General features: G+C 40.5%; 1 protein-coding gene across 1 annotated transcript in view; it reads right to left on the bottom strand.

Annotated features, from left to right (window-relative positions):
• The window catches only part of LOC133990311 (myomegalin-like), a 35,110-nt gene that overhangs the window by 16,507 nt on the left and 2,675 nt on the right, over positions 1-15,928 (bottom strand). Inside the window, exons 2-10 of the mRNA XM_062428588.1 lie at positions 12,189-12,265; positions 10,215-10,338; positions 9,962-10,119; positions 9,713-9,869; positions 9,164-9,217; positions 799-936; positions 581-700; positions 393-485; positions 59-283 (exon numbers count right to left, since the gene is read on the bottom strand). Coding sequence (XP_062284572.1) covers positions 59-283; positions 393-485; positions 581-700; positions 799-936; positions 9,164-9,217; positions 9,713-9,869; positions 9,962-10,119; positions 10,215-10,338; positions 12,189-12,265 — 1,146 coding nt within the window. The remainder of the gene's footprint in view (positions 1-58; positions 284-392; positions 486-580; positions 701-798; positions 937-9,163; positions 9,218-9,712; positions 9,870-9,961; positions 10,120-10,214; positions 10,339-12,188; positions 12,266-15,928) is intronic.

The raw sequence follows: 15,928 nt of genomic DNA, 5'->3' as shown, positions 1-15,928 counted from the left end.
CATCATCCATACTTCAAAAGTCCTTTTAAACGCCCACTTTCCTCACAAACACACTAACCTGGTTATGTTTTTCAGTGACATCCCTGTGCTGCAATGCCTCCTGTAGATCAGAGTTGAGTCTGTCTTTGAACTTAACCAGGTCATCTCCTTGCCTTTGGCTCTGTCTCAGACTCCTCTGACTGGCCTCCAGCTCCAGACCCAGTGAGAACAGGGAGCTCTGCACTCCCACCAACTCACCCTGCAGCTGGGCAAGCGTCAAGGACTCGCTGACCCCTTCTGGAGCCTGGAGAGAGGATGACCACACAACAAGGACAGAATGTATGTCACCAGTCTGAAGTCAAGAAATGATTCTGGATCAGGGTTTTCACCACTGACCGTTCATCATATCTCACCTTGGATTGTGCTAGCTGGTTGCGGTGGGCCAATTCCCGCAGCTTACACAGTGTAGTGTTCTGCTGTTCGATCAGCTGGTACAGGTCCTGGGCCTTGGAGCAGAATGAATCATATGAGCACATTTTCTAATACATATATCATCTTAAACAGGTTGATCTCTGTTCATACAACAAAGAAAAACACTCACCTCACTGTCTTTGGTGCTGATGGACTCTGTGAGGCCCTGGATGGTTCTTTCTTGACTCTGAGTAGACTGACGGAGTGAACGCAGCTCACACTCCATCTCATTCAGACTTTCCTGCAGCTTCTACATAGACAAGACAGAAATCACTGTCAGGCTGTCATCAGGCCTCAAATGTGCTTTTATCAAATCTGATTAAAATGAGGTGTTTTTATGAGCCATACCATATTGTTGGCCTCGCTCTCATGGACCTTGGCCTGCAGGGACTGGACTTGGAGCTGGGCCTTCTGCAGCTCACTGACACACTGGCCGGCTGCACACTCATACTGGTTCAGTTGAGACTGCTGCTCCTCAACCAGGCTCTGTAAAAGAGAGAGGAGGGTCAGATGTTAGGGTTTCAAGTCCTAATATATTGGATTCATCTTGTGAACAAATCCAGAAGCTGAATTATTTGTGAATAGGATGTTACTTTAAAGACTGACAATAAAGCGAGCGTAGATGTTCAGCTCAAAATCCATGTAAAATGCAAAGGCTGCAGGCTGTATAACGTTCACAGTGGATTGTGTAATATGTGTACATTTATCTGCTCTGCTTATTCATGTGTGTACTTTGTAAAAAAGCTCTGATGAAGGATAGAGCTTCTCGAGTGATGTGTGAGCTGCATGCATGAGTTAGCACGAGTGTGTGTACCCAGAGTGCTCTGTGCCTTTATATTTTTACATAACTGGCATATAAATGTTTACAACTTTCAAAAACTAGAATAAGAATGTTATTATGATATGCTAGTCTACACATTAATTTCACATGAATTTGTAGTACGATGTAGTTAAGAATTAATTCAGTTGATTTTTGTTATTGTAGTTTTTTTCTTTTTTCCGATAGAACTTTTGCAGTGAACTTATCATTTTAATTGTGTTATTATAGGAGCCAACCAGTGCTGATATGACAGGGTGGTCTGACATTGCGTGGATCGCTTTGCCTCAAGGGCTCCGAGTGAAAATAGGCCAGTAGTGGAGTCACTCTGACTTATTGTCTCCCCACATCTAACCTACTTACGTCAGCAGCTCTTATTGGTATGTAAGTCAGTGTAGGGTGTGTGTGTAGGTTGCTATTTCAGATCATCAGAACTAAATCTAGACCACTGAGATTAGATAAGGAATTACAAAATCAAGATTATTAAATTCAAGTTTTCAGTTTTTTGGATAGTTTAAGCTCATGAAAATAGGAAAAAAACAAGGAAAAAATGTCTATGTTTTCACTGTCTGCACTCTGCTTTACTGACACGACTAATGACCTTTATGTGCATGCTCACACGCACAGTAAGTAATTAGGCCATGCCGTGGTTTACAGCTTACCCACACCTGACTGCTAATGTAATGTGTTCCCACACTTACACAACTAAGCATAATGGACACACAACACTATAGCTCACATCCACTGGGTAAAAGCTTGTTGTAGAAGCTGTGAGCAGGATTTAAGTGACTGAGAGTTGGCTTATGTGGCTAATAAGCTTTTTTTATCTGGTCTTACAATGTTACAATTTCATTTGGCAGAGGCTTTTATCCAAAGCGACATACACATGAGAGTAAATACAACAAGTGCAAATAGGTGGTGAAAAATAATAGTTTTGTGGGGAGGCTGATGAAGCCTGTGGGGTTGGTTCTCAGAGTGCTGCAGATACTGCGGATTTATTATACAAAAATGTACTATCCCAATGAGATCATCCTGCAGTAGTGAAATACATCTATTCAGCAATATCCTCATCAAGGTATTGTACCTGGTGGGGAGGTGGGGGAGGGTACTCTTTGTACACATCTTCCAATAAATCCTCCATGTCAGCCAAGCTCAGACCCTGATCAACCCCGATATCCAGCCTGATCAGAGGGGTATCCAGTTCAGGTATCGGCATGTGGTTGTATCTCTCTCCATCTGGAGTTCCATAAGACATTCCCAGAATTGGATCAGGGAAGCCCAGCCTCGTGCCTCCATTGCTGGAGCTCCGTCTGAGCAGCACTGGGAGTTTACTCCCTTTAGTGCTCTGGACTGGTCGGTGGACAGCATAGCTCTGCAGCAAGCAAAGGGCCAGAGAAAGGCTGGGTGCAGGAGAGGCTTGGCCATGTGGGGCTCCCATGTGCTCCTCAGAGAGGGAGTCAGATATCCTGTCATCTATTGGTTCCCTGGGGGAGCTCAGTGGCCCATCTGTTTTGGCTCCAGGCTGAATGTATTCCTCAGCTGTCTCCAGGGATGCTACAGAGGGGCTGGAGCTGGCTCTTCCAGCCAGGGTGCGATCGCTGTCTGATGTCCTCGAGGGGTCCTGAGAACCAGGCACCAGAGTTAGAGAGGAAGGGGGTTCATCTGACCCTTCCAATTTTTTTCTTTCTGCTTCACCACCCCCTCCTCCTGTCACACTCCCTCCAATAACACTGGCTGAATATCGGGTTGATGGCCCACAAGAAATACTCCGTGCCAACTTCCTGGGCACCTTACAAACAGCTTCATAGTCAGAGTCCGCAACCCGCCAGTAGGAACATCCTCGACACCTCCTTGGAGTGCCGGGCACACAACGGTGTGACCCTGCAACTGTAACCTCTGACCCTGGATCAGCAGCACACTGATGGTGGTGATGATGGTGAGAGTCCAAACTATCATCTGCCCAGGACTCATACAAAGAGTAGACCAGATCCTCCTGAAGCAGAGAACAGTATTTAGCATGGGTGAGACCTGAAATGTCCACCATCCCATCCCCTTGTTCATCAATAGCCCCAGTTACAGCAGCCTCCTCTGAGTTTGTTTTCCGGTAAAGTCCATTGATGCACTGCCTCAGCCGGTGTTTTTCTTGCAGGAGCCTCTGCAGCCTTTCTATAGACAGGGCCTCCACACGAGCAATCACTGTGTCGAAGCGGTACATGCGGTCCAGCATGAAGGTACACTTGGAGCAGGCAAACTCTCCTCTGCCATCCCGGGCCAGCTCTTGCCCCAGAGCATGAGACAGCAGCACCTGCAAGTTGAGCTTGGCAGTGGGGTGGAAGATCCATCGCCGCTGGTTGCCGCAGAGATCTCGGCCACAGATGCGACATGTCTCTTTCATCTTGAGATCAAGCATTCCACGGGCTTATGAGTATTTGAGAATGGCAGAATATTTTATTTACTCTCACATAAGGGTAGCTGAATCCTTAAGGGGAATCTGAGCAAACACACACTTTAAGAGGAAATAAAAAGGATATAGCTTTTGACATCAGTCCTTGCAATGGCATTACATTCAATGGCTTAAAAATTAAGGAGATGAGGTCGACAAAAAGCAATCCATCAGGCTTATAGAGAATTGGTTGCACATGTGGTTCTTGGCAGGACAGAAAACGGTGAGGTATAACAGATTACAGACAATTAGACAGTCATTAAATCTATCTATCAGGTCAGGTTGATCAGCTCGTGCAGGTGCATCAGGAATATGACGCAGTCCTCCAACAGACGCACTCTGAAGTCATCATTGTTCTAATCAATTAGATGCAGTATTTTTCTCTAGGTCTATATTGTCCTCGCGCTGTCACCAAAGTATTGTTTTGCATTGCCCTACAGCACCGCACGCGCCTCTGCACCATCACCGGGCTGTCACTGACACACGAGCAGCACCGCGCGCCGTCAGGTTCATCATGACCGGGGATCGAGAATTATCCACTGCCCCGGACGCAGAGCAGGAGCGGGAGTCTTTGGGCAACCTTCTGAATCTTCCGCCGGTGTCCGGAGAAGAGACAGTTCATTCATTTCAGAGCCGTTACCGACTGCTACACTCAGGCACGCGCTCACCGTGTCCACAGTCCTACGTGCGGTCCGAGATCCTCCGGGCGGCTAGATAACGCTATAGCTGCCTGAACCAGACCTGCAGCGACGGAGCGCACCATTCAGGAAAAGAGGGGGTGGAGGAGCCCGGTGAAGTCAGACAGGGATCTTTATTCTTCAATGTCCACTATGATCCTTATTCATAAGCCACACTGTTTTGATTTACATAGCAGAAATAAATGCCAATCCAGCAAATATGAGTTTAATTTGGGTTTATTAGTGAAGAGACAAAGTGATGCTCCCCTAGGAGTCTGTTACTTCCTCCTATCCGGTTAACTAAGCTACGTTCGCCTGACTGAACAGGTGAAATGCTCAGTATCAGGGTAACATTAGTGACGCTCTGTATAGTGAAATGACTCCACTCTTTACTTGAGTGAGCAAGGTTGATTTTATTATATTACACTCAGTTTTTTATTCAAGTTTACATCACTGGCATGAATACAGTATTGCCAGAGCATGCTGCACAATGTCTATAATGTAAGTAGGCTATAATAATTTAAAATGTAAGAAATATGTAGCGTAGTATACTTTGTACAGTATACAAACTACTGTATGCTTTATATAATATGATATATGATATATATGATATATATCATAAAATATATCTATTTTAATTCTAATATCTTTTTTTCTATTTTATGTCGAATGAAATCAAACGTGTCTAAGCACAAACATGAGGCACTATTTTAGATCTTGTCTAATTCGATTTTTCATTAACAATTCTCTCTCTCTCTCTCTCTCTCTCTCTCTCTCTCTCTCTCTCTCTCTCTCTCTCACACAAACAAACACACACACACACAAAACTAAGGGTTGAATAGAAATGGTTTCCATTTTCTAGCACTGTATCTTAACGAGTTCCCTCATGAAATTCACTAACCAAAACTGACAATTAGAGTAAAGCACTGTCTGATAAGCCTTTTTTCACAGCAAATATGTTACTGTTAACAATAACAATGTATCTGCCCTGTTCAAGTGTTCCAGTAAAATGTAAAAAGGGCCTATTTTTACTTCTGCATGATGGCACAATCTTTATGATTATACTGAGGAGTGTAAAGCCTACTGTACATGACCTAGAACTCATAAAGCCACTACTAATATCTTTGGACTACAGAACATACCAATGAGATTAATCATTTTCACACTGTATGTTATTTTACTCTATTCATGTTTCCAGAGTCAGTCTTTCATCAGGCTCTGCAGATTAAAGACATAGGAATGTTACTATATACATACTAATCAGTAAACCATAAAATCTGTTACCAAGACAACACGTAAGTGCAGTAGTTAAACATCACTACTTGTGATGTAATGCTGCCTGAGGTTACACGGCAAAGGAACATAAACTTTGAATAAGGTCATTGTCATACTGGCTGCATTACAACAGCAAATCATCATTATGATAATCAATTCATTGTTTTAGTCATTTATTAGGTATATATATCCAATCACCAGTACCAAATGTCAAAACATGTTCCAAGATTACTATTTATAGTTATATTTTCTGCATGGTGCTGATATTTCAACAATGATTTGGCTGTGATGGTCAAACAACCAGGCCTTTCTCGTGATTGTGCAAGTTGATCACTGCAGAGAATTTAGTTTCCCCAGAGGGTGCAGAAACAGATGGTCACGCTGTCACACTGTGATTTCCACGTAGATATGCAGTAAAGGAATACCATCAACAGTCTGTATATTTGAATCCTCAAAGCAACTCTTTTGCTTCAGGACAGCGTGATTCAGTACATATTTAACTAATTAACATCAGACAGACTTATGGATCTTGTGTCTGCTCTGAGGCCTCTGATTGCTGATTATTTGAGGGTTAATTACTTGTCTTTTTCTCTAAATCAGATGTTAAAATCGCCTCGAGGAGCCCTCAAAGAAGCAACAACACAGGGGAAAGATGCATCTGAATAATACATTTGTCCACTATTTTCCTTTTTGAGTTGATGTTTTGTAAAATACAACGTACAAATTACTACAGCTTATTCTTGAAAAGGAAACCCTGAAATTATTGTGGTAAGATGTTTCAAGTGACATCTCTTTCCCCTCTCTCCAGCCATAGATTTTATCTAAATGGCCGTGGTGTCTGGGGAACTAATTAAGAGGCCTTGTGGTGGGCGTCTGTCTGGACACAACACAACTTTATATCACTGTAGTGGTCGCTCAGCACTCAAAAGGTCAAGCTGACCTATTGACAACCCTGCTGAAACCAGACCTGCTAAAGTGCTAACCAGCCAGATGCCTGCATGCACACACGCACATATGAAAGGAGGCACCTCATGGGAATGTGCACACACGCACACAAGCAAGACCCCACTTACACTGATGCTAACATGATCTCTTTTAATCTCTGTGAGTAGATGCAGATGCAGCTGTGAGCAGAATTCACCTGGACTGCTGTAAGACTTAAATTGATAAAATAAAATAAAACTAGTAGTAAAAGAAACAAGTGTAATCTAAAGCTATTACATAAGAAAAACATTTTTGTTTTTGTACTTTTGTTTTAGTCATATTTTGCTGTAAATAGTTTATGTAAATTATTAAAATGCAGAAATATATTTTATTGTATGTTGTATATTTGATTACTAATGATAAGAACTTAATTTGTATAGGACAAAAATACAACTCAAAGTGCTTTAAAACAAGACCAATTGCGTCACATCAAAAAAAGACATAAAATCAACATAAAAGCATGTAAATGTATATAAGATGAAACCCATTTGATAATCTTAATAAATATAAGATAAAATTAAGTGAAAATACAACACATAGAATTCGTACTTCAGTGGTGGTAATTTGAGACTTAATAAGCAAAACCTCAGAAAGTATTTTGCCATGTGTACACAATCAGCGCCTAGGTCTCTGAAGCCATAAGCAAACAGAACCTCCCTGTATCCAACAGACACAAACTCACCACCCGTGTTGATAAATCAAAATAAGCCTCTTTCAGCTTTCCACACAACATCTTCCCATAGGTTTAACCTCACTGTGGGTCTTATCTTTGTTAGGCATATTATAAGGTATCACTGTCATAAACAGTACATATCTACTTTTAGCTTTACAGGCTGTCTCACATCCATTCTTGCACACTCACCACTTGCACAACAAACAACAGCCACTTCCCGCTAATTTTGCAAAGTCAAAACTCAAGAACTGGCCTTTCGACACATTGACAGTTCAAATTTTGCCATCAACAAAACAAACATCCTTTCCTTGTTGTACTTATGTTGATGCTATGTCCTTTGTCATATATAAAACGCTAACCTCTTCATATGTAAATTATACCTGTGTCACAGTGGACAGTAGTCCACTGTTCCCCTGGTAACTGAATGTTTGCACATACAGCGCAGTTATCCATCATCAAACATACATCTCAGCTTTGTTTGTTTTTTCAGTGCTTGCCAACACAGAGCACAAAACCCACACTATGCATACACATGCATCCAGAGTGAAATCTGAGCAGACAGCCTGCCTGGTGAGTACATTTGCATCCTTAATTCAAAACTGATTTACAAGTTAAAACGCCTGCAGGGGCACCTTGAAAACAAAACGCTGCTTGTGAGAAATTCACCCAGTGACGAACATGTTTGCCACAGATACTGTGACTCATTCAGGCTACAGCCAAATAACAAGAACTAACACTGCACAGCTAAGATAGATGTGGGTGAACACACTGATAAAGGTAATGATGGTTATTCATTTTAATATGCAGAACAATCTCGTGTCAAAGAGTCACACTAGGCAGTGTGAGCAGCTGTCAGTATAATGGTCCCTCTCCATTTGAAGTTTCATTACATATTAAGACAAATGTGTCCTTGGGGATGTAAACGTAATCAGATTCTGGCACTTTGTGAGATGAGATCTGTAAGACAGACTTTTAGGTTTGATGAGCACAGGCGAGTCATGTTCCTCACCTCTGTTTGTTAGCTGCAATGTGCTAATTCACCAATTGTATTATTTTCCATTCAGATTGGAAAAAGACTCTGACATTGACTCAAGAAACATCTAGGATTAGATTTTACAAAGACGAGGAGAGTTTCAGCTCTCCACAGAAGGGTTCACTGGATGTTTACTAACTTTTTTGCCATGACTTTTCTTTTTTTTCTTAGCAGTTCTGTTTTTTATTGGGAGAACATAGCAAATTTAAACAGTCACTGGTCATGATACTGTAACAATTGGTTCTTTCAGCTTTCTGGAAATACGAGGTACAATTATGTCCCTGTTCTCACTGCAGAGTATTTGTATTGATTTTGTTATATTGTTTCTGCACAAAATGTTCTGCAGAGGCAGACTACATTAGCAAAATGTGACAAAACTGGTCAAATATAGATGCAGTTACTAGGTTCTGCATCACAACCTTCTCTTTTATTTTACTTTAAATGAAAATGCAATAGTCACTTTGTGATTTTTCCAAACTTAATTTCTTTTGTTATCAGGCATTTCTGTAAAACATCCAGTGATTTAACAAATTCTTAAAATATGTCTCAATTATTGTTGTTTTTCGGTTCATGATAACTCCTGTTGGAAATGCGATGCATCACTTCTCCATAAGGAGGCAGAGTTTGTCTGAGAAAGAGCTCTGAACTTCAACAATGAGAACCATGATGCTGTTCTGACACTCTGTGGAGAACTCTAAAACAACATGTAAAGGCTCCAGGTATTGTAAACGCTAAACTTAATTTACAACTTCTTGCCCACATTGTAGACATGCTTTAGTCTCTTTACATGAAAATAAAGAGCTCCACATACCTGCATCTCCTGTTCGATGCGCAGCCTCTCTCGACCAAGTTCCTCCTGATAGAACTGTGTGAAAAAGAAGACAGACTATAAATCTGCTGTGTGTACCACCTTCAGACTGGAAACAATAATCAATAATTACACACAATTTTAAGATGTATGATTGAGGAACATAGGCACAGATATAGGAGTTAATGAACAAACCTGTACAGAAATATGAAATGATTACTTTATAGATATGTAAAAGTATTCCAATAATTCTATACTTGGCCACCTGTATACATCAGTGTGTGCGTTTGTTTAAGTAGTGATGTGTGTACAAATAGCTTGTATGACCTACATGAATAGCTGTTAAAATAACACTGAGGAATGTCACATATGCTACTTCAGGAGCCTCTTTCTAGAATAGATGTCTGGGCAGAGGAGACATGGTGGTCCACAGCAATGCAGTATAAATAGCTAAAAGCTAATAGTTTGGGCTTCCATCTGATTAGAGAGACTGCCACCTATGAAGATTTGTGTTACTAAGAGTCATTTAATGTAACTAAAGAACATGTATACCTCCACATCCTTGTCTTTCTGCAGCAGAGAAGAAGACAGCTCATGAACTTGTCCCTCCAGCTCTCCCACCCTCAGTGTGAGAGTCGTCTTATCTCCGCTCAGCTCCGTGATGAGGGCATCCTTGGAGCGAAGCTCTTTAGTCAGCTCCTCTATTACCCTGAACACAGACAGAAGCATGGTCAGCAACACAGGGAGATGGATTTGGTTTAGCATTGGTGATGATTGAGGAGATTTTGTAGTGTTTTGCACCTGTCTTTGTTGGTGTTGGAAGGGGACAGGATGCTCAGAGGCCTCTCATCCTCAGGGATATCCTCCATAGGGGTGTCTAGGGAGAGCAGGGAGGCATGGGAGTGTGATCCAGCTAGCGAGGCCATCCGATCAGCCTCACTGCGTGCTAACTGGGCCTCCTGCAAACACATACACACAAAAGCAGTTATGATTTATAAAGTTGGGGTGTCTTTGTGACAGTGTGACTGACTGCTGAGTGTGCGAATTGACCGACCTCCTGCAGGAGCTGAATCTTGGTCTCAAGAACTTGCTGCATGTGGTCGATTTCATGCTGTCGCTCCTGACACCGTCTCTGCAGCTCTGCCTCATTGTGATTGGTTAAGCTCTCTGCTGTCGTGCTGTCAAACAGCAAAATTGACATGTCAGAGTTGATCACCAAATCAATCAGGTATCATACTGAACACAGTACTAATCAGCTGAGTCTGAGCACACACACACAGATATAGTCAGAGGGGGGAGCACTGGGACATGATAGAGAGATTAGTAAATGCCAAGAAAGCAAAATGATGTCATCACTTTCGTGTATGCTACAGTGCTCATGGGATGCCCAACACACTCCCACTGAGAGCAGAGATTAGAGCTGTTCAAAAAAAAGTGGTGAAAGGCTTGACGTTTATACAGCAGTGGAAGCAATTTGAGTCCTTTTTTCTATTGCAAGTAAACTAGACTGCAGTATTTATTGAGTTCAAACTTTGTTATAGGTATGAAGGTTTACTTTTAGATGCGTTTGTGGTCAAATGCCTAGTTCATACAAACTGTAAAAGCTATGAATCTGTTCCTCATGCCTGTCTCTTTCTTTGTGTTCTCCTACTACCAAATGATCTGTCTCATGATGTAAGTGTTACTCTCATTCCTCCAGACCCCCGACTGCGCAAGCATCTGTCTATATCACTTAGTCAGTTGACAGTGCTATCCCAGAATTCCTGCTCCCAGAATGGCACACCACACGCCGTTCTGTCGCCATGAGTCCTGTTCTAGACCCTCTCTACATACGTTTTTAACTCTGTCCACCACATGCAACAGCTCAAATAACTGAGATATTTTGAACCAGTCTGAGTAATGCAAATATCTGAGTCTTGGACAAATGTTCTTTATGTGAAGTGAACGAGACCTTTCGCCTATGAAGACAGCCTGAAGTGCCACCCTTTCTGCAAGAGGTCAGATGAAGGATGATTCAGTAATGCTGGTCTATTGACAACATAAATAATTAAAGCTATCAAGACAGGCTGAGTTTCTACTGTTGGTTTGGAGTTCTGTGATTTATATTTAGGCATTTCCTTGCATTTTCTTAGTATTATGATTTTTTATTGTTATTATATGGATTTTTATGATGTGTTTCTTTTTTGCCAGCAGCTCCAGTGGCTATGGTAGTCATTGCAGGCAATTAGGTTGATATTAAAACCACATAATAAGCAGTAAATCAAACAAAAAGCATCACTATCGATCTGTGGCAACGAGAAATACCAAATACCAATAGATAGTTTAATATGTAGGGAAATGCTGTGGTAACAACCAGACCTCAGCAGCATAACTGTTAGCCATAGCATTAAAATCATTCACTTCTTTACTCAGAATCATCTCTGCTGACACCAAGCAGAGTCCTCATCATATCTATACACTGTAACAATACTGAAGGATAGAGGGGGTGACAACAGCTACTAAAATTGAGAGCAGTAATTAGAGCCAATTTATCCCTCACCGGAACACTACATGGTGGCCAATAACAAATCATTCCAACATAAAGGTCAACAACACAACCTCTCAGAAGCGTCTTTGTCAATTTGAGCAACAGCTAAATTCTCTTTCTGTACACTATCATCAAATTAAAGTAATACAGGGCTAAACATTTATGGTGTGTAAGCTATATAGACAGGTTACTGTAATGCCATCATTCAATCAACCCAGAACAAGCCCCACTGTTTACTTCATCACCCATGAAATCTACTAAACCCATGCAGCAGTTTCAAGCTCCATCTTGGGACAGGAGAATCCCCGCAGGAAGAGGAGGACATCTGTCTCAAACAATCAACAACAACAATCTAACATAGAAATAACATATTTTAAATCCCATTAATGGCTCTCCCTCTTTTATACTGGATATAACCTCTTTCATATCACCTCAGACAACTGACAGAAACAGAACAGACAAAGAATGACAATAATAAAAGATCAATATGTGTGGACTCACAGGGCTTTGTCCAAAAGCTGCTGTTTCTCCTGAAGCTCCTGCTTCAAGCTCTCTACTTCCACCTTCAGCTCGATGTTCTACAAGAGATGAAAGCAGAAAGTGAATCGTCAGTTTATTAATCATCCATCACATTATCATTGTTACACATCAGCATTTCAGCAACAGATAAATGACCTACTATACTGCAGCATCAGTTATGGTGGATAGTGTTGACTAGAACTGTGAATTAAGGTGATAATTTGATCACATGCTGTTAAAGTGACTGAGAGATCCAGCTGAATATTGAAACTTTGGCATAATAAAAGAACATTTTGAGATTTTAGAACAATTTCTGCAATTCAAAGCATACATGTAACACATATATTTTCTGACATTATCATACCTGCTGCACTAAGGAGACTTTTATACGCAATGCGACTATTATCTGTAGCATTTAATTCTCAAGACAAACACTGTGTATACACAGTTGGTCATTTATTTACAGAGACTTTTTATCTTTTGGCAATTAGCTTTCATGAGGTCTTTTATGTGAAAAATATGATGACAATTTCACTATCTGTAAATAGCCAACTAGTAATTACTATAAGGCTGTAACAGTAAAATTGAAAACAATGAGATATATTGTTGATGATTGTCTTAATTAACATAAAATATGTCAATATGAAAGCTCCTACACATCCATGGTTCACCCTCACACAGGTGTTTTCTTATTTGGCTAATGAGACCTCTTCTCCTCTGTAAGTTATTAAGTTTGTCACCTTTTAAATGAGACCTAAACATAAACATACTGTGTGATTAATAGCAATTATGTTTTGGTATTAATCATATGGCACGTATTGAATTTTTTAAGGATCAAGCTGCATGTGAATCAGGAAATAAAAATATGTCGTAATTTTGTGTTTTGTTTAGTGTTTTTATATCTTTGTACATTTGTGGTTCAATTAAAGAATGTATATTTTAAAAAGACGACAAAATATTCACAATTTAAAGCTTCTTAGCATTTCAAAATGTTTGTATCATTGTAGTTTCACTGTTGAATCTCCATCGCTCTCTCCAATCTTCCACACACACACATTTGTCTTCTTTCTTGCTCAGTTTCCTCAGTCATTATAACTCCATCACTCTGTAATCTCTCCCTCTCTGTTGTGTGAATCAGAGCTGGTAGGTGTTATGTATCATCAGTACAGAGCATCTGACCGTGCTGTCATGGCTGGTATATTTAGATCAGGAGAATTTGGGGAGTCTCAGATACTTATCCCAGGGGTCAAATGCTAAACTCCCCAGTTTGTTTACCTGCTGGGGTCCACAGGGAACATTTTAGGGCCAATCAGGGCTCTTACACCGGGCTAGGGGACAGAGGATTTAACAGTAGGAAAGATGGGACTCAGTCTTTCCATTCTGACCTCAGACAGGAGGGAGAGGACAGTTTATCTGTCTGTCTGTCTGCTGGGCTCAGATCAGATAACTGCGATCATTGGTTTTATCAGCGTTATCAATGCTGCCAGGCTCAGGTTCCTTTCAACAGATTGTCCACTGTCCTTCTTGGTTCATCTTGGTCTAGCTGCCTTTCCTCCACCTTTATTACTTAGTCTCTTCTTTTCTACCTTCATCTTCCCCTTTTTCTCTTTTAAAAATGTCTTAGTACCTCTTTGTGCAGAATTACAAGTGCAAATCTGCTGACCTTCTCCTGTCCTGGCAGCCAAGCCAGAGAGTTTTATGTCCTCAATGCTTGTGGAGAGCCAGTTTACACGTGCAGCAAGTAGCACGAACAGTCTGAAACCCACACCAGCATTATAAACATATTGTACGAAGAGTGCTGCATATTGTACGAAGAGTGCTGCCTGCACCCATATTGCTGGACAAAACAAGTTCATACATAATCACTGCAGACAGTGAGAAATATAGTTGTGATATGATGAATTTAGTTCTCATTTTGACAAATTAGGGCTCAGATAATCATTATCAATCAATCTGCCAATTAATCTTAATCATCATAATTTTAAAAAGCACAAAGTGAGATCTTTTGTCCAAACAACAGTCTAAATGTATTCAATTTACAATCACACAAAAGAAAAAAGCAGCAAATCCTCATATTTAAGAAATTGGAACTAGCAGTTATTGTTTTTGATTAATAGGTGGCCTTTTTGTGACAATTTTGTTGATTGTCTAATTGACATATTTTTCAGCACTATGACTGAACATGATTTGATGTGTCCTGATCAAGGCATGTTCAACTTTCAGAAAGAGCTCATTTAAAAACAGAAACTGTGACTGTGAAACTATCTATGTGCAGAAATATAAAATGACAGTAGAAGTTGTTAAGCAAAGCAGGGCAGATATACACATTTTAATATTATTATGAACAGTGCAAAAATACATTACATGGTTAAAACATCTGGGATGTTTCTTGAATTTTGACAATTTACATAATCTACTCAATAAATAATGCAGCAGAAACTAGAACTTATATAACATATGACCAAACATATGCTCTGAATTGCTAATGATAGAAAATGACTCAACTAAATACTCTAACAATGAATAATGTAACACACAACTAAGAGGAACATGTATCCCGTGTGTGTCAACAACTCAGTTTACAGTAAGAGAGACGTTTTCCCATCTTGAAAACAGCTCTATATATAGAACCCCCATCACAGTGCACCTGCTATTTTGGCCCCTGCTGGCCTCTCGGCCCTCAGCAACAGATCCCCTAATAACCAGGCGGCGCAGCAAAGGGGAGACAAAACACTGACAGGACTGACATGCACAAACCAAACATACCTGCAACCTGCTGACAGATATGATCCATATGATCAGATATGATTTACACTCAATCTTTTGATTCCATTTTGATCCATGAGCTGATCAGAAACTTATTTACATGAATAAAATCTGTGAAACTTTCAACACGAGATGCTATTGATTGTGTGTGTTTGCTTACATTTCCTATTTAAATGCATCAGTCTAAATCATCTGTGTAATAATGAGCTGACATTTCTAAAGTTACATGCTTTAAAAAAGCAAATCAATCTGACAAATCATATGGTGAAGAGAAACACACACGTGTACTGAGGTGTGTCTTCTTTCATATGGACACTCATACGAATTCATGTGATAAATAAATCAGTGTACTCAAGCTGGCTCTATAAATAGAGTCTCTCAAGCTCTCAGAGAGATCACTATGTGCCCAACACACCTAGTCTATTACACTGAGACGTGTAACGAGAGGACAGGAACACTGACCCTCACTGTCATGATGCTGAGCCAACACAGCAATGAATGAAAGATCAGATAACATACACGGAACAAAGATTTAGTCTCCAATAAAAAGTGATTAGACTGATTAACCTTTATCCACACAGAGTGGGAGATTGTAAAGAGCATCAGGATTAAAATCCAGTTGGATGTCTGTATAACATGAGATCAGTTTACTCAATCACAGCTGGTATGCAGTAATGTGACAGATAAGTGGCAGGACGCTCAGGTCTGTTTCAGCTGGATCAAACAGCCTTTTAGAATAATTTTAAAATATCAAAGAGCTGCCGATGATATGAAGGGATTTTGAGTGAAGAAGGACACGAGTTTTAAACTGGCTGGCTCGTATAAACAGACAACAGCTGAACTGGGTCACCTTAATGTACTGTAGGTGCACATGTACACACACAGGGACACGACAAGTACACAAACTAAAGACAGACTGCTAAAGTTTTTCATACATAAAATGGTATTTGCGTGCT

The sequence above is a fragment of the Scomber scombrus genome, chromosome 11 (assembly GCF_963691925.1).
Source record: "Scomber scombrus chromosome 11, fScoSco1.1, whole genome shotgun sequence".
In the NCBI taxonomy this organism is placed as follows: Eukaryota; Metazoa; Chordata; class Actinopteri; order Scombriformes; family Scombridae; genus Scomber; species Scomber scombrus.
The sequence above is the reverse complement of the archived record's forward strand: the minus strand, read 5'-3'. Positions and strand labels throughout refer to the sequence as shown.